At 46.4% G+C, this 23,735-nt stretch overlaps 3 protein-coding genes across 5 annotated transcripts in view; 2 read left to right on the top strand and 1 right to left on the bottom strand.

The window, feature by feature from the left end:
- Positions 1-1,848: 1,848 nt before the first annotated feature.
- Positions 1,849-6,015, top strand: LOC115554651 (26S proteasome non-ATPase regulatory subunit 4). Its single transcript, XM_030371445.1, has 10 exons — positions 1,849-1,953; positions 2,517-2,657; positions 2,747-2,861; positions 3,589-3,675; positions 4,018-4,086; positions 4,571-4,786; positions 4,967-5,072; positions 5,196-5,327; positions 5,441-5,496; positions 5,582-6,015. The coding sequence occupies exons 1-10, from the start codon at positions 1,928-1,930 to the stop codon at positions 5,750-5,752; spliced, it is 1,119 nt and encodes a 372-aa protein (XP_030227305.1). The 5' UTR covers positions 1,849-1,927; the 3' UTR covers positions 5,753-6,015.
- A 187-nt stretch (positions 6,016-6,202) lies between these two features.
- Positions 6,203-15,571, top strand: znf687a (zinc finger protein 687a). 2 transcript variants are annotated; one of them, XM_030371440.1, is made up of 11 exons: positions 6,203-6,305; positions 6,797-8,878; positions 9,623-9,878; positions 11,371-11,582; positions 11,668-11,855; positions 11,952-12,128; positions 12,226-12,388; positions 12,500-12,745; positions 12,991-13,094; positions 13,981-14,083; positions 14,165-15,571. In XM_030371440.1, exons 2-11 carry the CDS (start codon positions 6,818-6,820, stop codon positions 14,786-14,788), a joined length of 4,134 nt encoding a protein of 1,377 aa, XP_030227300.1. In that variant the 5' UTR covers positions 6,203-6,305; positions 6,797-6,817; the 3' UTR covers positions 14,789-15,571. The 2 variants fall into 2 exon arrangements, with proteins under 2 accessions (XP_030227300.1, XP_030227301.1); XM_030371441.1 differs by lacking the exon at positions 6,203-6,305 and adding an exon at positions 6,556-6,676.
- The window catches only part of otoa (otoancorin), a 14,794-nt gene continuing 6,602 nt past the window's right edge, over positions 15,544-23,735 (bottom strand). For both annotated transcript variants that reach the window (XM_030371443.1, XM_030371442.1), the window contains exons 12-29: positions 22,586-22,694; positions 22,207-22,431; positions 21,923-22,084; positions 21,593-21,733; positions 21,338-21,393; positions 21,067-21,187; positions 20,728-20,846; positions 20,328-20,469; positions 20,041-20,234; positions 19,829-19,928; positions 19,461-19,608; positions 18,338-18,525; positions 17,992-18,141; positions 17,316-17,458; positions 16,934-17,070; positions 16,614-16,711; positions 16,261-16,435; positions 15,544-15,953 (exon numbers count right to left, since the gene is read on the bottom strand). In XM_030371443.1, coding sequence (XP_030227303.1) covers positions 15,871-15,953; positions 16,261-16,435; positions 16,614-16,711; positions 16,934-17,070; positions 17,316-17,458; positions 17,992-18,141; positions 18,338-18,525; positions 19,461-19,608; positions 19,829-19,928; positions 20,041-20,234; positions 20,328-20,469; positions 20,728-20,846; positions 21,067-21,187; positions 21,338-21,393; positions 21,593-21,733; positions 21,923-22,084; positions 22,207-22,431; positions 22,586-22,694 — 2,491 coding nt within the window. In that variant the 3' untranslated portion in view covers positions 15,544-15,870. The remainder of the gene's footprint in view (positions 15,954-16,260; positions 16,436-16,613; positions 16,712-16,933; positions 17,071-17,315; positions 17,459-17,991; positions 18,142-18,337; positions 18,526-19,460; positions 19,609-19,828; positions 19,929-20,040; positions 20,235-20,327; positions 20,470-20,727; positions 20,847-21,066; positions 21,188-21,337; positions 21,394-21,592; positions 21,734-21,922; positions 22,085-22,206; positions 22,432-22,585; positions 22,695-23,735) is intronic.

The following is a 23,735-nucleotide window of genomic DNA, read 5'->3' as shown; positions in this document are numbered from 1 at the left end:
CGACGACCGCCGTCGTCAGAGAGCGATTGAGAAAGCAGGGCAGCAACAGTCCATTTAGCATTTAGTTTCCAGGCAACTTCTTCTGATGAGGTAGGAGCTGACCACACAACCATGATACTTTTAAGACTAAGCCATACACAAAATATCAAATATATTAGAGAATAACAATTCATTACACTTGGATGAATGAAATAGTATTTTTTTTAGACAACAAGAATGTGTGTGTGTATCCAACTTGAGAAACAAGAACAAAGTGGAAGAACAGGGATGAATATTGTGTATATATATATATACAGTCCATAAATATTGGGACGTCGACACAATTCTAATCTTTTTGGCTCTATACACCACCACAATGGATTTGAAATAAAACGAAGAAGATGTGCTTTAACTGCAGACTTTCAGCTTTAATTTGAGGGGTATTTACATCCAATTCAGGTGAACGGTGTAGGAATTACAACAGTTTGTATAAGTGCCTCCCACTTTTTAAGGGACCAAAGCTAATGGGACAATTGGCTGCTCAGCTGTTCCATGGCTTGGTGTGTGTTATTCCCTCATTATCCCATTTACAAGGAGCAGATAAAAGGTCTAGAGTTCATTTCAAGTGTGCTATTTGCATTTGGAATCTGTTGCTGTTAACTCTCAATATGAGATCCAAAAAGCTGTCACTATCAATGAAGCAAGCCATCATTAGGCTGAAAAATCGAAACAAACCCATCAGAGAGATAGCAAAAACATTAGGTGTGGCCAAATCAACTGTTTGGAACATTCTTAGACTGCTGACAAAAGTGTTTCGGGCAATATTATCTGCTCATATTCAGCCAAATGTTTCAGAACTCATTGGACGGCACTTCACAGTGCAGATGGACAATGACCCGAAGCATACTGCGAAAGCAACCAAAGAGTTTTTTAAGGCAAAGAAGTGAAATGTTATGCAATGGCCAAGTCAATCACCTGACCTGAATCCGATTGAGCATGCATTTCACTTGCTGAAGACCAAACTGAAGGGAAAATGCCCCAAGAACAAGCAAGAACTGAATACAGTTGCAGTAGAGGCCTGGCAGAGCATCACCAGTGATGAAAACCAGTGTCTGGTGATGTCTATGCATTCCAGACTTCAGGCTGTAATTGATTGCAAAGGATTTGCAACCAAGTTTTAAAAAGTGAAAGTTTGATTTATGATTGTTAATTTGTCCCATTACTTTTGTGCCTTAAAAAGTGGGAAGCACATATACAAACTGTTGTTATTCCTACACCGTTCACCTGATTTGGATGTTAATAGGCTCAAATTAAAGCTGAAAGTCTGTAGTTAAAGCACATCTTGTTCATTTCATTTCAAATCCATTGTGATGGAGTGCAGAGCCAAAAATATTAGAATTGTGTCGATGTCCCAATATTTATGGACCTGACTGTATATAACTGCTAACAAGAGAGGAATACAGTGAGGAAAGGAGAAAATTAAAAACAATAACTAATAAAATGGACCACTGGTTATAAAACCCTCCAGCAAATGCAGATTCCACTGCCTAAGAACATCTGCACACTGCAAAGGAGGATGCAGCATGTAAAGCTGAAGCCAGGAGTCAAGTGTTTGAGAGTGTTTTGAAAAAAATCCTCTCCACATATATCAGGCTGAGGTTTGTGGAACCAAAAACAAGTGGGAACAAGTATGACTAAGAACAACAAAACAAACATACAGTAAGTGTGAACAACAACAGCAAAGTAGAGCCAGGGGGTATCAATATATATATTTTTTCTAATGTAGCTAATAATAAACATCGACTAGCCAATTTCATACACAATCACCAAGACAAACGGGAACGCTATGAATGCTGGTGTCCGAGGCATCAAGATAACTCCTCTCTCCCCCGAACACCATTTCCCATAATCCTCCACGATAGCTTTGACAACCAGTGGAGAATCCAAAATGGGGCTCGAAAGTACTATGGTTTGGTAAGAACATAAAATTTGATATTGCGTGTAAATGTTTCTTTATTTCATTTTTTTCTTATCCACATTGTCTCCTAAAGTAGGTGACCCGGTGGCCTTGCTCTGGTCCTAAGTCAACATTTAATAACCTGCGTGTCCCTTGTTTATCATCAGTGCGGGCTCAGTGAACGCCTGAGTCATTTTCCCAGCTAGCTTACAACAATGTCATCCTATCTGGAAGATATCGTTCGCCACTGGTTCCGTCCTTAACGATTCTTCTCGAGATACTAGTGTTGGGCTAACGCTTTATTGTGTTGACTGTTCTGATGAGAAAATGATGAGTAAAACACGACTGTTGGACCTCAGCAATTCATCTTGTATTGATCTGTATTCAGGTATTGTTGTCTATCTTAATGAATAGCTATAATTGGGTGGCTATAGGATCTATATAGCGTATAGTCTAATAGTGGCAAAGCCCTGACATATGCCATTGGTGTCAACCGTCAGCACAATTTTCACTGAATCCCCAGACTCAACTAAAGCTTTGGATAGTTGGGTTCATCAGACCACTTTGTCTCCTCTCTTAGTGTGGATAACAGTGAATACATGCGCAATGGAGACTTCATGCCCACAAGACTACAAGCCCAACAGGACGCAGTGAATATCGTCTGTCACTCAAAGACCCGCAGCAACCCAGAGAACAACGTGGGCCTCATTACTATGGCCGAGTAAGAAGGCAACACATTGTGTATACATTGAGCAAAAAAACGAATTTACCGTTAATATTAATAATACAAATATGTACATCTTTTGTCAGCAATTGCGAAGTGCTGACCACGTTGACTCCAGACACGGGAAGGATTCTGTCCAAGCTGCACGCTGTCCAGCCCCGTGGAAACATCTGCTTCTGCACAGGCATCAGGGTGGCACATGTGAGTAGAGGGACTGAATAGAAATAACTGCAGCCTCCAAGTAGCTTCTAATCTTCTTAATTCTCCTTTTAAAGGCAACAAGGTAGGATGTTTGAGAAAATAACAAAAACATACGGTATTAGCTATTTTCAAGTAACCAAATGTTAGTGACACTAAGGTTTGAGTACTTCGTATGGAACCAGGCTCGACTGCCACCTGCGGTGCTGTGCTGCATGTCGTCGACTTTATTCTCCAGACCAGTTTTCCCGTCCCTCTCAACTGTTTCTCAACTTCTGTGTCACAAGAGGCACAAAAAAGTCCATACTGTTTTTCACAAAATAAGACCATTGAGGCTTTCCGCTCAGTTTCTTGGAGATTCATTTTAAATTGTTCAATGGTCAAAGTCAAAGTGAACTTTAATGTCAGACCGACCGTTTAAGAAGTTACATAGAGGACCGAAATTGCGTTTCCCCATCCTCCAAATGTGCTATTAATATATTTACCAAACAACATATTACATAATAACCTAATAATGCAAAAAAACAATGACAAACATATAACATAGCATAATAATAGTGCAATAAGACAACAATGAATGCACACAACATATATAGACAGACAGTGCATACATTATACAGAATAGAATATTCACAGTGTTGTGAAGTAGTTATTGTGATTCAAATAAAGGTGCAATATAGTAAAGTGCCGAAGTATAGTCCCTGGTTCACTGTTTTTGTGTCCTCTGCAGCTTGCTCTGAAGCACAGACAGGGGAAAAACCACAAGATGCGCATCATTGCATTTGTTGGCAGTCCAGTTGAAGACAACGAGAAGGATGTAAGTTTGGTGTCTTGTACTCAATGTCAGTTGCCACTATTGAACAATTTGTTATTTACTTAAACATGTGTCAAGCAAGCAACCGTATTGCAATCAACCTCTTTAGTACATGTTGTACACCTAATGTTGCTGGACATATAGATTACCTAGATACGTTTGATGAAATTTAATATTTATGCCAAAAGCTTTCAGTTTTGGACTAAACAATGTTTTATTGTATGGCTTCATTATGAGCTGAAATTTTACAACTAGCTAGTATTCTGAAATTGTGAGCACACTATTGTCTCTGACAAAAAGCAGGTGTGTGCTTCATTTGTTGAATGATGTTTTCCTCTCCCCTAGTTGATTAAAATGGCCAAGCGTCTCAAAAAGGAAAAGGTCAATGTGGATATCATAAACTTTGGAGAGGAGGTATTTATTTTTCTTCTTTAAGGTGTAAGTGGAACCCCCTGATTCCGCTTGAATTTGAATCCCATGAGATTTGAAAAAATTAGTTTTAGGCTACGAGTTCTAGGAAGATGGCGAGTTCTCCCCAAGGTTACTACCCACGCCCTTTTTTTACCGTTGTGTATGAGAGTTATGTTGAGCGATGATGTATATAAAATGCCACTCATTGGCATTATACTACGAGTACCCGAGAAGTGCAACCCTCTCGCAGAAATCAATATCAACTGATGCCCAAACAGAGCTCCGCCAATCACACGCATCCTGTCTGAGAAACATATCCGATATGGATATCAACAGCAACCGCTGTCCAGATGAAGTTCCACACGTCCACAATCATTGTGACGTTATACCATAAGTGACAGAAGCTTAAACCTAACTCGTACGTGGCCTTCAGCATCAAGCACCGGCCAGATCGTGTATGGAAGACCCTTTTATGTTTTACCCACAGGAGATTAACACAGAGAAGCTGACTACCTTCATAAACACCCTGAATGGAAAAGAGGGAGCGGGATCTCACCTGGTTACCGTTCCTCCAGGGCCCAGCCTGGCCGATGCTCTCCTTTCCTCACCCATCTTGGCCGGGGAGGGCGGTGCTATCCTCGGCCTTGGGGCCAGTGACTTTGAGTTTGGAGTGGATCCAAGCGCAGACCCTGAACTGGCCTTGGTAAACATTGTTATATGTGTTGCAACATATTGCAACATAGCATTAACCATTTGGTTAATCCTATTTTATTAGAAGACTCGATGATTTGCATAAGGCCAGTAGGCCTTTCAATTATAATTTTTGTATCATGGACCAGTTTACAGATAGTTGGTGATCATTATTCCTCTGAACTATCTACAGGCCTTGAGAGTATCTATGGAGGAGCAGAGGCAGAGACAGGAGGACGAGGCCCGTAGAGCTTCTGTGGTGTCTGCTGCTGAGGCCGGGGTGCCCTCCCCTGCAGACGGTAAGCGAGTGTCTACCACTCAGTTTGGCACCCAATCCTACTCTGTTGTTCTGTTGGAGTTCTCTTCTTTCGCCAAGTGTTCTCTTCTTATTCCTTCCTTTGTTTCATTTGTTTCTGTTGCAGAGAGTGAGGAGGCCCTGCTGAAGATGTCTGTCACTCAGACGGACACGGCCACACCTGCTCTGCCTGACTTCAGCCGCATGACGGAGGACGAGCAGATCGCATATGCACTGCAGATGTCCATGCAGGGGGGAGGTTGGTCACTAAAAACTTTTGAGAAGCATGACCTTGATTTGCATATAGATATACAGCTTTCTATTACAATAATTCACATTGGTTTACAATGCAAGTTTGTCCCTCTGTCTCAGAGATTGGAGGTGAGGACATGGACACTGGGGCTGACATGGAATCCACTGAGGCCAAGGTAAGAGTCCATTCCCAGGGAAATATTTGCCACATCTTCCTTGTTATTAGTTTACATTCATTTGTATCATCCTTGATGTCCGTAGGATGAGGAGGACTACGATGTCATGCAAGACCCAGAGTTTCTTCAGAGTGTCTTAGAAAATCTCCCTGGAGTGGACCCCAATAACGAAGCCATCCGCAATGCAATGGGTTCTCTTGCCCCCCAAACAGGGTCAAAACCTGACGCCAAGAAGGATGAGGAAAGCAATAAATAAAGAGTGTAGGACTAATAAACAAAATAAGGCCAGGTGTAATTTTATTTCAGTTTAACCGATTAACCTGAACTCACTTGACAAGGCATTCTGTACAACCATAAACTTCATGTCAACTTCCTTCAATATTTTTCTATTTGAAACATGTGTGACACATTAGTGTGCGTGAGTTTATTTGTGCATGTTTGTGTCTGGACATAATTGAGGCTTTTGTATTGCGATGACTGCAACAACTACTTAATAAACGTACAATATGAAAATTGCCATTGGTGAGCAAATTTATGAAACGAGTTAGGGAGGAAATGGTCTTCCATGTCAATCTAGACCTTTTTTTTTTCCTTTAGGATTTGATCATTAAACGAACAGCAAATGTAAATAAATGGCAACAACTTTTTTACCACTGGGTTGAGCTTATTCACGCTTTAGCGGGCATCGGCACAGTAGCTATGCACCACCGGTAGGGTTCATTCTGAGCTCATACAATCGTGTACCAGTCGACCAGTGACGATTAACTTCTGCGCCAGAAAGAAAAGGCAGGAAACAATTCTGCTAGCAGGTAAACAAAGTTTATTGACGTTGTTGTTAGTATAAATGTATGAAAGTTGGCTACATATGTTACACGCATTAGAAACACGTTACAATAATATGGCAGGGACAGCAAGATATTAAAAAAAGAAGGCAAAGTTGAAACACAACGATATCCAGCTATGCTAAAGCTGTGGTGGCTAACCAGTGACCCACCGCTCTAACGTGTCAGACAGTGTTGCCAGATTGGGGCCAATTTTCAGCCCAATCCGGCAACCCTGGCTGCAGCGCGCTGTAGCAAGTGTTGCAAGATTGGGCACGAAATCTGGCAACAACACTGGCAGGACTGACATGACACGCTGAGCCGTGTCCAGATAGCGCACAACTACGTCTTACAAATAGGTACTATTGAGACGATCCTGTTTATTATTTTAGTTTCACTTTAGATATTTGATTAGAAATGTTAAAAGTTACCTGAACGAACTATTGCGTGCATTTAGCAAGTTGTTTGTACACTTTCAGGTCTCACGCTTTTTGCAGGTAATGGGGGATATGAAGACCCCCGATTTTGACGACCTGCTGGCAGCGTTTGACATTCCCGACGTTGATGCCAAGGAAGCCATTCAGTCGAGTCCAGAAGAGAGCGAGGAGCAGGAGGGGAACTCGGGGAAAAGCAGAACAGACGACGGTAGTCCGTCTAGCTTTCCGTGTTCGCCAGCTTCCCAAAGCAACCCCCCAGTAGTCAGTGTAATAGTGAAGAATAGAGTCAGGCCTGAATCCTCTGGAGAACTTGATAACACCTTCACAAACGATACCAAACCTTCGATTGATAGCACAGACAGTTTTTTTATTTGTGGATTAGACTCTAAACACGAGGGTGATACTCTTCCTGCTTCTCAGCTGAGCCAGAAAACACTCAGTGACCCTAGTAGTGGACCTCAGAAGTCCAATGGCTTTGAAGAATCAGGCATCAAGTCTAAGGATCAGGCTAACGGAGACCACTGGTCAAGTGATTCTGCATTGCCCTCTAGTGAAGAGAATAAGAGGGGACTAGCTCAAATAGAATCGCTTAGACATACAACCGACCTCATGAGCAAGCTGAACCCACTCTACCCGCAGTCGTCAATCATCTCTGATTGCTCTGCCGTCCAACCTCCAGCTTCATCAGCTTCCACACACTTTCTTCCTTCAAACCAAAACCCACCGCCTCTTTTCAAACACAAACTACAACAGAAGCCGGGCTATCATCACAGTACAGAAGCCTCCGGTCCTACCCAGGCCGAGAGTACAGGAGACAGGTTAAGGCACATCATTCAGTCCGATGAAGAGGATTCAGAGCCTGATTTAGGAAGCCCACTAATGATTCATGAAAGCCCAGAGCTGCTGATTACCTCTCCTCCAAAATATCCCCGGCGATCCGTATCCATGAAGCAGCGTTGCTCTCCTGAAAAAGAGTCTGGTAAACATCCAGGTGCTCCTCGTCTCTCCTCTTTGTTGACGTCTTTAAATACTGAACTTCGTCCCAAGAAACTGCCGTCCACGTCTCCTACTCCGCCCTTAGTCTCCCAGCAACCACAAGCACACATCTCCACTAACCAGAAGGGCTCCACCTTACAAGAGGAGGAATACCCTGAGCATGTGATAGATGACAGAGACTCTCCCGAGAGCCCACCGCCCGATCAAACGGGCTATGTGATCCCCAAGAGCAGCCCAAGCCCAGTTCAACCTGCCGCCTTCAGCCAAGGGACCTGTCTGGACAAAGTGGAGCACATGGACAGTGATTTAAGTCAGGACAGCCGAACAGGAGGTGTCAATAAAGGTGATGTGGATAAAATGGAGGTTGAATATGAAGGGAAAATGGATAAGGAGAGTCTGACAGCAGACTCGTCCACTGCAGCTCTTGTGTCGACCACTACTGCAGTCACAGGCAGAATGTCATCTCCTTCCCGCCCGCTTAAAGTCAAAATCAAGATGGTGAAAACACCTACGGGCGCCATCACGAGGACTGTGACCCGACCAGCAGGGAAAGGCAGAGCCTCTTCTAAGGCGGCAGCGGTCTCCACCCCACCACCACCGCCACTCCCACCACCGGCCCCTCTCACCAGCAAGCCCAAGACCGACGCATCCCAACAGTTTCTGAAAAAAACAGCAAAGGGTGGCGAACTCCCTGCCGCAGCGTCAGCGCTCCAGGACGCCAGTACGGCCATGTTGGTGGCCGCCAGCAAGGTGAAGAGCAGCAAAGGTTCTGCAGACACCAAAGCAAAGGTCTCCGCGGCGGCCGTCAGCATCACTAAGTCGGCAGCGCTGCCCACCATCTCCTCCTCCCCAAGGTTCCGGTCAGCGGGCGCCGACCTGCGCAGCCTCGGCCATAAGACGCTGACCAGTGGGCTGGCGGTGTCCTCGCCCGCCGCGCTCCAGCCCCCCCAGGGGAGCAGCAGGCCCGCCTCCATCGTGAACAACACGGGGGCCATCATCTCCAAGAGCCAGTCCAACCTGGTGGAGGCTTTCAACAAGATCCTCAACAGCAAGAACCTGCTGCCCAGCTACAAGCCAGACCTCAGCTCTCCCCCTCCCGCCGAGTGGGGCCTGCCCCTGCCTGCACAGGTAACAACACCCCCCAGTGGCTTCCATGTCCTTCATGTGGATTAAAGACCATGCAAGTTAATTTGGAAGTCAGTCAAATTCTGATTATGCACCAAGATCCTAGGGGTTACCTTCTTAAAGTTCAGTCACAAAATAAAGTATTATTAGACTGTTGATTTCTGATTTTTTTCATTACATTTTTTGTTGATTAATACTTAATTATTTATTTATATTTATTTATAAGACCAGATACAAATTTTTGACTTATTTGAACTGAAAAGTGATCGAAAATTAGACTGGTCCTACCAGACTCTCGTACTTCATTTAATTTGCACAGAGAGTCTCGCCACTCTCTATTGACAAACGTTAACTCACTTGAGGGCCGGTGTCTGTTGGAGTTTAAAACTATACGATCTGCCCAGTGCCACTCTGGATGTGCCATAACCAATCGCTAACGTTTGACTGCAACTGAAACTAGAGCACGACCTCAATGTCATTGTTCTTAGCCCCTCCCTCTGTTCGCTGAGTGGACCGGCAAAATTTGGCCGGAGAAAGCCTCAAACCGCAAACCCAGACGTAGCAAGGGAATTGAAAATTGAGCGGAAGTACGTAGGCGGGCGGAGCCAGGCTAATAGAAAATTGTGCTGGGATTGGGATTCGGTTTAATTTGTGTTTAGAACATGGCTGAAAGTTATGAATATGAATCAAAGTGTGCCGCCGCCTATGTCACTGTATCCAACTTGGAGAGCTCTCCCCCTGCCACAGGGCTACCGCTGCCTGGAGTGTGGCGATGCCTTCGCCCTGGAGCGCAGCCTGGCCCGGCACTACGACCGCCGCTCGCTGCGTATCGAGGTGACCTGCAACCACTGCGCCAAGCGGCTGGCTTTCTTCAACAAGTGCAGCCTGCTGCTGCACGCCCGCGAGCACAAGGAGCGCGGGCTGGTCATGCAGTGCTCCCACCTGATCATGAAGCCCGTCACCGTGGAGCAGATGATCGGACAGCAAGAGCCTCCAGCCGTTGGTAAGTGATACCCACCCCCTTGGATACTCGGATCATATAGTAGTAGGAGTAGTAGGGGTGGGACGAACTATCGGTACGGCGATATATATCGTCGCCCTTCTTCGTGCGATGCGAGAATTGATACACTGGCGCAAAATATTGCGATAATATTATTTTCTTTTAAGAATTTATTTTGCATTTTTATGACAGGGTTAGACTGGAAATAAACAGCAACACGTTTGTTTGTCTAACCATGGATTAAAGTTCTCCGTCGCTACGACGGATTTCCGTCATTTGGAGTTCACAGAGGCCACTTCACATCTCCGATAACGTCGGGACAAATTTACAAACAGGCGTCATTTGGATAAACTAATCGCATATTAAGGATCTAAATAGGTACTTTCTCGCATAAAAAAATATTAAAACTTAAGAAAGTGATGTATTAACAGCACTGAAGCGAGAATTAAAACAGCTTTTAGCAGCTTTACCGCTACCGCTGCCGCGAAATGCATTCTGGGAAACTTGCATACTGTATACTGCGGTGCAGTCGGTCTGCTGTATACTGCATACTGAATCCCACATTCAGTATGCAGTATACAGTACATACCGCGCAGTATGTAGTCGGCAGTACGGTAGTATGCAGTTTCGAACATGGACATACACGCGTGTATTATGTCGTCATACGTCAACGCCGGTAAAATTGTCAAATTATATAGTGAGTATTTAAAAGGTCTACCGTTAAAATTGACTGAAAACACAAGCATTTTAATGTACATCCCGATTATATATTAAATATATATTAAATATATTATATACAAATGTATATATATACACACCATTTTCGCGCCACATCTTACGTCTCTTTGTTGTGTTAGTGTTGAGTGTCAGAGCGAAAGTTAAGCTAGTATGAACTCCCTTATAATGATTGACGGCTCTGATGTATCGGATATTGATAAAACACAAAAAAATAAATGGAGATGGGCATGGCTGACGGAAACGGGGAACGATGGCAAGCCTTTTTTAGAGAGTAAAATATGAGACAAGCTTTGCAAAAAAAAAATCTTAGAGTCTAATTGAAAAGACAACAAAAAAATTGCAATAGATGCAAAAGAACAGCTGTTTAAAATCCTCCTCCTGTAAAACAGTATTGGTCGAGCATTTAAACGTGATGGCTGCATTTGGTGCTGACGTCTTATACATTTGTATTTCTTAAGCAGGTGTCAAGTAACCTAACCTGGAACATGTTTCACACATTGCACGTGACTTGGCTGTAACGCAAATAAAATTTCAGTCAGAAGATTTTTTTTCACTTTAATCCCTGTGTCTAACACTATATCAATTATTGCACAATCGCTGTATCGCCATATTATCTGTATCGCGAGCCATGTATCGCGTACAACATCGTATCGTGAGGTACCCTGTGATTCCCACCCCTATAGAGTAGGGCGAGATTTTATACGTGATATGGCCAATGTGAAATCGGGCTGCTTTGTTCTCCCCAACTCTTCCTCAGTGACTTCCTCCGCCGGACCATCGTCTTCCTCCACCCCCAGTGTGAGCACCTTGGCCCCCGCTCTACAGCCACAGCAGGCCCCCCCCGGCAGGAAGGTGGCGGCCGAAGCGGTGCAGTACAGCGGCAACAAGTGCCCCGAGTGTCTGCTTCAGTTCAGCAGCAAAGAAGAGGTGGCCGCTCACTTCCAGGAGCTCAACCCAGCGTACAGCAGCGTGAGTCCGCTCTACTAACGCCGTACGGTCGGTATCCCACCTCACGTGACCACGCTGCTAACCTGCCCTCTCCACACCCCTCCAGCCGTGCAAGGAGTGCTCTCCCCCCATCCTGCTCTCCAACGGCTGCAGCGCCAGCGCTCACCAGCGCATCCACAAGGCCCTCCCCCCCCACGTCTGCCCCGAGTGCGGCGGCACGGCGGCCAGCCAGGCGGCCTTCCAGACCCACCTGGAGGAGGCCTGCCTGCACTTCACCCGACGCATCGGATACCGGTGAGCGCCGCTGGTCCGCAGAGGACACGGGTAAACGTAGACCTGGAGTGTTTCAGGGGAGCTGCTGATGTTCTTCCGTGTCCTTCACCTCCGCAGGTGTTCCAGCTGCCAGGTGGTGTTCGGAGGTCTGATCTCGGTCAAGTCTCACATCCAGATGGCTCACTGTGACATGTTCCATAAGTGCCCCAGCTGCCCGATGGCCTTCAAGTCTTCCCCCAGCATCCAGAACCACATCACGGCCCAGCACCCCACCCTCACCGGGGGCCAGCCCAAGTACCTACGCACGCACGCACGCACACGCTTGGCTAGCCTTTGTGACTCCTGTCAACGGTGTTCTGAACTGGGAGATCTTCTTTTCTCTCCTCCGCAGGTTGATCTATAAGTGTGTGATGTGTGAAACAGTGTTTACCCAGAAGTCCCTGCTCTACGTGCACTTTGACACCCACCTGGCCAACCAGACGGTGCACGTGTTTAAGTGCCCCGAGTGCCCCAAGCTGTACTCCCAGAGGACCTCGCTGGTGGACCACATAGCGGTAACGTCCATCTTGGATAACGTTTTTATTCCTTTAGTATTGACAGAAATGATGTACAATTCCAATTTTATTCAAGGATGCTTTTTGAGTGGGTCCAAATCCATCCTCCAGGCTTCCCATAAGACGGTCCCAGCCAAGGCAGAGCCTCCCCCGGCCCTGGCCCCCGCCTCCCAGCCCCGGGCCTCTTTGAAGACGGAGAGCTCGGACGGGGAGGACTGGAGGGACGAGGAGGACGAGGATGAGGCTGTGAACGGCGAGCGGCCCCGGGGCCCCTCGGCGTGGAGCTGCCTGCCCTGCCAGACGCACTACGCAGACCGGCAGCTCTACCTCGCCCACATGGCCAAGCAGCACGGCAAGGTCAGCTCTCACCCTAAAGCCTCCCCACTACATACTGTCTGACTTCTTTCTCAGATATACCGTCACCAATGCTGGCGTTATTAGATTTTTGGTGATGTTTCCCCTGGTGAGGGCCCTGATAGGGCTGCTGGTCAGCTGGGGCTACTCCGGGACGGGGCCCCTTCGAGAGGGGTACCAAACCTGGTGGTATTTAATTGAGGACTACAAAGCTAACCAGGTGTATTTGTGTGTTGTTGACACTGAAGAAGTTTCCCTGTACCAAGTGTGAGGGTACCTTCACCACCACCTCTAGCCTTCGGCGCCACATCAGGGTCAAGCACAAGGGCATGAACCGCGGCTTCCACTGCAAGTGAGTAGCCCACACACGCCGGGCCTTGTGGGTCGCCGCTCTCCAGGATCACAGAACAAACTGGAGGCTGGAGGACGGAGCCGTTTGTTCGGTGGTCCTGGAGAGAGTCCCTCCCACTCCTTCCTAGAACTCTCAGTCCAGAACCAGACCATTGCTGTGTCTGAAATCGCGCACTTCTATACTTGCACTTACTTTTTTGAGTGGACTTTGCGCATAAATTGAGATTGGGCCAAAACGCAGTGCACTGGAAGTACCTCGGCGGCGCACTCAAAACGATCTAAAACTTGAGTGTGCACCGATGGACACTTTCCACCCTCAACGGCCGCCATCTTGTCTACGTAGCGGAGGGGGCGGGAATTTCAAATCTGAAAATGGAGGACATTGTAACAGTTGAAAAAAAAAAATCTAACCATACAGCGCTAAAATAAATACAGAAAAAAACGATATAAATTGATTGATGGTAATTGAAATTGGTAGCTATTAAAATGATGGGCGAATTATGGATGAAGCAGAAAAAAAATACCACAGAAGAAGAACCGTCAAACTGCAAACTCATTTACGGTAGGTGCGCGAAGGCTGTTTTGACAGTGCACTGTAGAAATGAGAGCACTGCGCCTTTAAGTAAGTGTGCTTTAGGGATAATGAAGTGCACTCAATGTAAGTGCACTTACGTAAGTGCGCGATTTCAGACACGGCACATGTTTATCTCTGTGTTGTACTCGCGCTGACACAGGGTCACTGTATGACAATTGGTCATTAAGTGGACATTTGTATAAATGTGTATGTTGTTTTTTTTGTTTTTGTAGATAAAGTCCACATGTTTTGCATTCTTCTTCTTATTTACATTAGTGGCATGCTTCTGAGATGTGTGCGTGTGTGTGTGTAGGCTCTGTACCAAAGGTCAGAAGACCTTCAACAGCAGGGTGATGCTTGAGAGACACATTCAGCTGAGACACGGCACCGCTGCAGTCAGCCAGGACTCCTCACTGGTACCACATCCTCTATCACTATCATGAGCTCCCTGAGGCTGTGCATAACGTGCCACTAATCCTCCTGTCCTGCGGCTAAAGGGAGCCAGTGGATTGGACGACAGCTCCTCGGAGCAGGACGGTGGCTCCGGGTGTGTCCCGGGCCGGAGGATCCCCCGGAGGGCCGAGCCAGAAGAGGCGTCTGCGGGCGGAACGAGCCCGGCCAAGAGGACCCGGCTCTCCGCGGCAGCCGCGCCCACCCCCCCTGCCCTCCCCGAGTCCGGCTTCCGCTGCGCCCCCTGCGGGTTCACCACGGAGGACCAGGGGGTCTTCCTAGAGCACATCCCCCAGCACCGCACCGAGGGGCCCGCCGGCGGGGGCCAGCAGTGCCTGCACTGCGGAGCCTGCTTCACATCAGCGTCCTCCCTATCGCGCCACCGCTTTATCACCCACAAGGTCCGGGACGCCCCGGCGGACCTCCACCAGGGGCCCGGGGACCGGCTGGCGCCGGCAGCCTCCCCCGGGCCCAGCGGGAGCCACGAGGACCTCATGCTGCCGCCGTCGCCCGCCTCCCAGGGGGCCGCGGCGCCGGGGAGGGATGGGGAGGGCAGGCTGCCCTGCAGGGTGTGTGGGAAGAGCTTCGACAGAGCAAGCGACCTGAACACGCACTTCAGAACGCACGGGATGGCCTTCATCAACGCCAAGAACGCCGCGGAGAAAAGTTAAACGGGCCATGGCAGAAGTGCAGGTTTAGAAGTGCGTTGGATGAAGCGAGGGAATGCAAAGTGCCTTTCATATGTCCTGGTCCTCGTGTCGGGGGTACGCCCTGTGTACTCTCTTAACCAACAATGCTACTGCGATTTTATTCGAGAAACAAAAGTGATCATGATTGTAATTTCCACTCAGGATCTCCCAGCGAGCCACTCTGAAGTTTGATGAATAGATTTTGTACTCCAGATTGTTCTTTATTTCTGTCTTCACAGGCGACCACAATGTGATGACGGCAGTGTAATGTGACATCAATCTTAGTTTCTCTACTTATGACGATTTTCTAAAAGTACTTTTTGTTCTTAATTTCCGGGTTGTACATTATAGGCAATTGCTACCAATTTATTTAAAGACAGTAAGTAAACAATATTTAACAGAATGACAGTTTCTTTGGCATGTAAGGGGATGGAGGTGTGCGTGTTTGTTTAATGTGTCTGTTTTAATCGTGTGAATGTCTGCTGTGCTTTTTAAGTGTAGTTTAGGGATTTGTATTGTCCTATGAGAAACTTTAAACAAACTCAATGTATATTTTGTGATTCTTTGTATTCCTCCAACATGCCTTAAACTAGATGACCATGCATAACCTTGTATTTAAGCAGATTTTCATAGCTAAATAATTTGGATGTACAATACACACTGGGGAATGTACTTTATTATGTTATATAGAAAGAATTTTCTCTCTGTCACTTCTATTTAACTGCCTTGACAAAAAATTTGATTAAATGTTTTATTTGAACATGACATGTAGGTTGTCTTCCTGTAATTGTGTACATCATCATGGTGCACTGCTGACATCTAATTTAATCATCTGTATCACTATTACGACCATCTTTAACCTACAGTTTTCATTTTCCACATTTCAAAGCATTATACGTAGACCAATCAATTTTACCTTCCATTCAGTTACAATTGAATCCTAAATATATATTCTATATGTTGACAAATGATTTGTAAATATAGAGTATAAAGATCTATGGTCCTCTTCACAGTAGCAAGTGCTTAATAGTGCTACTCGTGATTGAGAGCTGAGGTCTCCGGCTCTAAAGCAGCAGCAGTCCGAGGAAGAGGAAGAGGAAGGGCTTCATGAACGCTGCGATGCCCTCAATGGTCATGGACGGAGCACCTAGTAAGAGGTGCAATACAGTGGATTGAAAATAATATAAATAAAATTATTGTACAGCCGCTAGCGGATCAATGGCATTAATTTGACATTGCTAACCTCAAAAACAACACTTATGCTCCTTAGAACAGTATAATTTCATTGTTCATATTTGATACGTGACAAATAGACTCCCAAACGGCCATTACGAAGTATAAATTACAATTGATGACCGCATTGCATTCTGGTCATTGTAGTCTTTGATAAACCACCATTACAGATTTGAGCTTATGCCATTAACTCAGAGGTCATTTGTATATGATCTCCCTACCTGATTGAGGGGGATCAGCGGCGAGAGGCTGAGAGGCTGACCCCTCCGCACGAGTGTCGGTCAGTGTCTCGTCCAGGGCAGCCCGTTGCTCTGTGGTCAGAGCTTCTCTCTGGGCGGGAGTCACCATGAGGAGGTTTTCTGCACCCAGGGACCTCAGCTGAGTGAGGGACAGGGCCTTTTGGAGGAGAAAGAGATTGGTCAATACGTCTGATTGACCTGAATCCAGCTCTTGAGTTTAGGACCAAGATGGAGCCGCTATTTAATAAGGTCCATTGGGGAAACAATCAATAGGGCGAATGAGTACAATAATATAGAAATGAAAGAAAGCAGTTTGAAGCTGAGAAGTGACTCACAGAGAACACCTCTACAGGAATGCGATGAATGCTGTCTTTGGATAGGTAGGCAAAGACAGGGGCCTCCAGAGACCTCATCTCGTCTGCGTTCAGGCCCACTAGGAGACAAATAGGAACATACATTTAAAACGTTTATTTAAGTTACAACAACGATCTCTCACCCAGTATGAAAAAGTTGTGGTTAGGAGAAAAGGGGGGTTTAGGACGCCCCTTGAAACTGAATGCAGAGCAGGTTTCAGATTGTAGATTTACTAAAATCGATTGCAGCCACTGAATTAGGACGCATCCAAAGGAAAAATACAAATTAACTTGTATCTCACCAACAATGTTGCCCACTGTGGAGACTTCTGCCTCAGTCCAATCTCTAGGCTCTCCAAGCAAAGTCACAGCCATCTTCTTGAATTCCCTTATGACTGATAACGGACATTGCATGTCTCCCACTGAGGACACAGAGTCCCTTCATACCAGACACACACACACACACACACACACACACACACACACACACACACACACACACACACACACACACACACACACACACACACACACACACACACACACGCACACACACACACACACACACACACACACACACACACACACACACACACACACACACACACACTTCATGTAAGGTCATATGAATGCAACGACCAAGATGGATGGACAGTGTTGGCTGTGCTGTGTTCATAGCCCAACCTAAAGGCAGCCGGTTGGATCCTTCCGATGTCTTCAGGGCTGAGGCCACAGATGAACTGGTTGAGCGTTACTATATCAGCAGCTCCCAGCATATCCGCTCCTAGATTGCTTCTACTACTGAACCCCTTCCAGATAGCGACCCTCTGTGAGCAAAAACAGACATCATACTTAGTGTCAAACACACAATATAATTGTTCAATTGTGTTTGGCATACTCAAGACATACTAAACAGAGGTCACTTTGAGGTATATATCCTAAATCCCACATGGATATAGGCTACATATGCTGTATATCCATGGCTTCATACCCATGGCTATATACCCCTACATCCATGCTACATATCCATGGCTATATACCCTATATCCACGCTATATATCCATGGCTGTATACCCTATATACACACACTATATATGCATGTATATACCCTATATCCATGCTATATATCCATGGCTGTATACCCTATATCCACACTATATATCCATGGATATATACACTATATCCATGCTATATATCCATGGCTATATACCCTATATCAACACTATATATCCATGGATTTGTACCCTAAATCCACGCTATATATCCATGATTATATACCCTAATCTATGGTATATATATCTCATTTTCTAGGTCTTCATCAACATCTTAGAGGGTATTTCTCATTGTTCATGTGATGCACCTGCGCTTGCAGCCAGCGGCAGTCTGAGAGTTCCTCCAGAGTCTCCAGGGCCAGGGGAAGCTCCTCCAGCTCTGTGCCGGAGAAGCCCTGGCTCAAACACCCCAGTTGGGTCAAAACACTCTCATTTAGACTGCGCACCGGGCCAAATGCCTGGAAGAAATGAAGCCATACGGTGAGTGAATTTGGGGATGCATAGTCTCATGGTTAAGGCGTTTGACTCTAGGATGTAGACTTTAAGCATTTTTGAGATGCCCTAACCCCTACCTGATCCTAAATGACACGTTGCTAAAATTCCCTGTAGGCTGCTGTATTAAAGTGTCTGCTAAATGACTAAAGTAATCATCACCTCCACAGCTTTTCCTTTAAGTACAACCAGCTGATCTGAACTGTAATCAGTGATGGAGCGCAATGTTTCTGTTGTTGCCATGAATGTCTCTGTTGACATGCCCCGCAGCTGTTGGGGGGTCCAGAGGTTATTGTCCTCTGCCAGCTCCTCAATCAGCGGCACAGTGGGTTCAGCCACGGTGGCGACGTCTGCAAACCATAACGACAGGGGTGTAAAGATACATGCATCCAATGAAAGAGTGGCTGTTTGTTCTAAAAAACGTCTCATCATGACTTGGCTGTAATTGAATATCAATGATGGATACATGAAAACCAGACAACCAAATGATCAAGGTTAAGACTTATAATCATTTGAAGGGCCAGTGAACCCAAAATTATTGTTTTTGTCTTAAACGTGATCATTTTTCTGATATGATCGTCAACATAGTAATCTACGCCATTTGATCATTGCTACTGAAATAAGTCCCCAATTTAGATAAAAACGGGGTAAATCCTATATTTTTGCCATTCTCTTAAAACACTTTGTGGAAGACATTTTACTCTGCTGGCGAGCCAGGTGGCATTCTTGTTGGGATGTCTCAATGCCTTTTCTGAGGCCCTTTGACGTGATGACCAAGGGGCACCAGCGGTGCAGTTTGTGTGGACGTGTGGAACTGTGCCTAGGCAGCGGTTGACTATGTAAGACGTCCGAGAGAAGAGTTGACCTTTTCAGACATTTATGGTACATGTGTGTGGATAGTGAAGCTCGATCTGAGCAGTCATTTATTTAATACCCGCTTCCGAGAGTTAGGCTTCCCAGACACATATGGTATAATGTACGGTGTGTGGCGCATTCCATATACGACTCATGCTCATTAAAACGCTCATACTTAACGACGGTACAAACAATGTTGGTGTGGGTCGTAACATGGGGATAACACAAACCCCTCCTACCTAGGACTTTCAGCCCAAAACACATCTCATAGCATTTGAAAATCAGCTGAAACAGTGGCTTCACTGGGAAGACACTCTTTAAGGTTGTACTCCCTTCATCGTTGTCTTTAATAGGCCCCATTAGTGATCATAGTGATTGCACCAAAATCGCAGTGATCCATCAAACAGCTGATCAATGACAGCTTGCTGACCTGCTCCTCTCCTCCTGCGGGCCCCTCCAGGCCGGGTCTTGATAGAGAAGAGGAGCCTCCTCAGGGCTTTGAGGCCGGCGCTCAGGTCGCTAGAGATGTCATTCATCCTGCTGTCCTTCAGGTCAGATAGAACTGCCTCCTGCCATGGCTTGGGGGTAGATCAGGTGATGCTTATGAATGTTGAATATTTTTTGAATAGTATTTGTAGTAGTAGTAGTAGTAGTAGTAGCAGTAGTAGTAGTAGTAGTAGTAGTAGTTTGGAAACCCATTGACACTAGACAACTATTGAATAGGAAAGTTTAAAATGTTCTGCTAGTATAAGATATTAACGAGAGAGAGCAGATCACAGACTTGATGTTGACGCACACCTTGAAGACGGAACTCGAAAGATTTTTGATTTCTGACTCATCCAACAGGAGAAGAGGACCGAAGGACTCCATTGTCTCTTGGGACCAATCAGATACATTTCTGCAGAACATTAGAATAAAACACATCAGATTCAGTCTCTTCCCATGCAGTCTTTCAATGTTCTGTTATGCTGCATGAAACCTAAACCGGTCTTGATGAGAGTCACTCCTACCCATAAGTCTGCTTGAGCAGGCGGAGTAGGGCCATGTGGTGTCGGCGAGGGATGTGGGGGCAGGCAGCCATGGCCTGCAGGCTGGAGTTGAGGGCCTCTTGGCTGAAGAGCCGGAGCTGGGCTGGGGAGAGCTCGCACACCAGCTGTCCAAGATCCAGGATCTCTTCACTTGATACCTCAGCCATGCTGCGGCCCTGGATAAAACACAAGGTACGCTCCACACATGCTCTACAGAAAAGAAATGCATTGTGTTTCAGTACTACCATAGAGAAAGGATCATTGTTTACATTGGCCAGGCAGAGAAGTGACCGGTTGGTGAGCGCCGGGCGAGACAGGGACCCGGGAGCCAGGGAGCTCAGGTTGGCGCTACTCATCTTGGTCAGGAAGGTGGCGCACACAGAGTCTGGAAGGCTCCGGATCTTCCTGGCTCTGTCAGATTGGAGCGAGTGTCAGTCAAGCCGTACAGGCGTGAGAGAGGCAGGGGAGGGAGGGAGAGAGAAATAGAGAGAGAGAGGGGGGAGAGAGAGAGAGAGAGAGAGAGAGAGAGAGAGAGAGAGAGAGAGAGAGAGAGAGAGAGAGAGAGAGAGAGAGAGAGAGAGAGAGAGGTTCAACCACCAGGACACACGTTGCTGTACAGTGTGAAATGGGTCTCTGGGCAGTCAGGGCAGAAGAATGGGAGGGACTCACGCCAGGTGGATCAGCATTTGAGTAGGGATAACTTCCAGTTCTTGGTCTGTGACGTTCAGGAAATATCTGCGTCTCTCGCTCTCATATGCGGCAAATAATTTCCGGGCAGCACAGGTGACCTAAAATATTGAATAAATAAAAATAAAAATACTAAAATGCATGCAAACATGCCTGTGTGTGTGTGTGTGTGTGTGTGTGTGTGTGTGTGTGTGTGTGTGTGTGTGTGTGTGTGTGTGTGTGTGTATGTGTGTGTGTGTGTGTGTGTGTGTGTGTGTGTGTGTGTGTGTGTGTGTGTGTGTGTGTGTGTGTGTGTGTAGACATGAGGATGTCTGTGTGTACCTGGTCTTTTGAGAGCAACTGTGGAGTCTCGGTTAAGGCGTCAACCATTTCTAAAGAGTCCTTCTCAGCAACTCTCTCCATCATCCTACAGGTCATGCCCAGAATGGCTTGCTGCAGTCGCCTGTCTCAGCCAATCAGCAATCAAGCATGCAAAACAAACACACAGGGGTGGTAAAACAAATTGACGATTACGCCAATGTCAAATTGCTCTTCTTCTCAATATATTTGAGCAATTTATTGCAGCAATCATGTTGTAATCAATGTGTCTGACCTTATAACTTTGGGCTTGATTTTTTTCTTCATTAGCTTTTTGAGCAGGAATATAGCCTAAGAAGAAAGAAAAAAAAACATGAATTCAGCTCTCGGCACCATTTCATAAACCAGCAGGCTATTTAGGCTATTTTAGAGCTGTTTGCTCCACTCAAATACAAAGACCTTGTATGAACTCAAATGTTTCTTAAGAATAAAACATGCCCATCCACCAGTCAATCTAGCCAGGGAATTGTTCCAGAGCACAGGGTGGTACCTGAGCTCGGGTCCACTGCTTGCCCTCCACCTGGTCCAGAGAGGTGAGGTTGGCCCTCTTCAGGTCGTTCAGGGACAGGGTGGAGCGGAGGAGGGCTGGCAGCTTCACGATCAGCTCGGAGGCTTGCACGTTTTTGCGGAGCTATGGGTGAAAACATGGACGATTTGGACGGTGTGGACGGTTAGTATATTATATTTTTATTTGATATTATTCGCTCTCTTGTGTTTAATTGTGATTCATCTCGAAAAATCATCATCAAATAGTTGATCATGAGTGAGTCACAATTCAACAAACAGATGTATTATTAAATGAGTTCCATGCTTTACTAACCCCCTCCATCAGGGCCTCCTTCTGCCCCTTGGTCATCATCTGGGCGACGTCCTCCAGACTGCCGTTACCCAGCATCTCCTTGGCATTCATCTTCCTCAGGATCCTCAGTGGGACTCCTTTCACAGCGCCGCCCACTGACACCAGATCTTCAGCGCTCACATTCTGATACCGCACACCGGGAGGATCCATGAAAAGCAGAAAGGAAACACGCAAACATGAAGAGACACCAAAAGACACGTGAGGAAGAGGATATGGGGATGTTTGGTTGCCACAGACCCACTCACCTCCCCCTTCTTCAGCAGACTCTTGACCAGCTTCCGGGCCAGGCCCAACCTCATCTTCACTTTGCGGCCCACTCCTTTGAGGGTCATTTTGAGCTCCTCCGCGGTGTACGAGGAGAGCTGTTGGGCGGAGAGCTTGGACATACCAGAGCCCAGGATAAACAGCAGGTCTGGGAGACTGGGGAGCTGCCCCGACGCCATCAGCTTCTTAACCAGTAGCTTCTTCAGCTAAAGGGAGGGAGGAAGAGGAATTAAACAGTGGGGAAACTTTATGTTGATAAAGACAGTGCTGGGCGGAAGGACCTGAATAACAACAACCACCACCAAAACCACAACCACTGCCATAAGAACCAAACAAAGGATCAGGATAAGTGGGCGGTACCTTTTTGGCTCCAAAGTTGTCACACTCGTTGAGCTGTGCGAGGAGGCGGGACTTAAGGGTCATGTTCACTGGTGGGTCGTCCTTATAGTAACAGGCTAACATACCGAATCTGAAGGGGACAAACCAATCAGCCATCAGTTTAGTTTGACATGGTAAAGACACAGGAAGAACGTTCTACTGGTTAAGGAATCAGGCGTTGATGTGAAAATGCCAGTTCAACCATTCTTTCAAATGGAGGCAGTACGTTTAGGCTATGCGGCTATGTTGCAAAAAAAGACAACAATTGAAACAATTCATCATGGTTATTGAGCTCTATTTGAGTTTTTAGGTAACGTTTGCATTATGAATGTGATCCATATATATCTCCCCTCTGATCATCTGTATTCCCAGGAACAGAACAAATAGTGCAAGATAATAGGTTTTCTTTTGAGACAATCAACCCAAACATAAATCAGTATCCAGCCCCATTGTCCGATCACCAGGTGGCTGTGGATCTTGAGAGTAGAGCAGGTCCCTGGCCAACGAATGCAAATACAGCTGCAGCCACCCTGTCTACGGGGCTTACTAGGTCACCCAGCCCTCTGAGTGGTGCTGCTGCTCTGCCCTCCCTCTCTGCTCCCTCCTTTCCTACCTTTATCTGTCTGGCAGCTACACAAACCACATGTATGGACACACACACAATGCTATTGCCATGCGTGATTAAACAACATTACGCCTAAAGCCTCATCTTCTCCTGTTGCACTACATGTTAGCAGAATGGCAATAATGGCTTAGAGAAAACATCAGTTGTCCATCCTTCATTCTCATGGTTTGAATCCTGTTCGATGGGGAGGCCCTTACTATGGAATAAGGAATGATCGGCCGAGGGGAAATGAAGAGGAGATAATGTCCTCCAATACAAAGACGTTGAGTGCTGATCCAGTTCGGAACGTCTGCTCCTTAGCTCCCTGGGGCGAGGCTCCTGGCTTGTCATCTTATACGGACCTTCCCCCCGTTAAATACCTTTTACCCCCTGGGCCAGGTGAGATCTTTTATGACCCCCTGCTCCATTCCAGTTCAGCTCTGCGTGCTTGGGCCCTGTCTGTGGTATCGTGAGAGCGGAGTCCTGGCTCACTGGCTGATGAATCCAAACTCAGTGGCAGCTGTCTTG

The sequence above is a fragment of the Gadus morhua genome, chromosome 11 (assembly GCF_902167405.1).
Source record: "Gadus morhua chromosome 11, gadMor3.0, whole genome shotgun sequence".
Taxonomy (NCBI): Eukaryota; Metazoa; Chordata; class Actinopteri; order Gadiformes; family Gadidae; genus Gadus; species Gadus morhua.
This window is presented reverse-complemented; position numbering and strand designations above follow the sequence as displayed.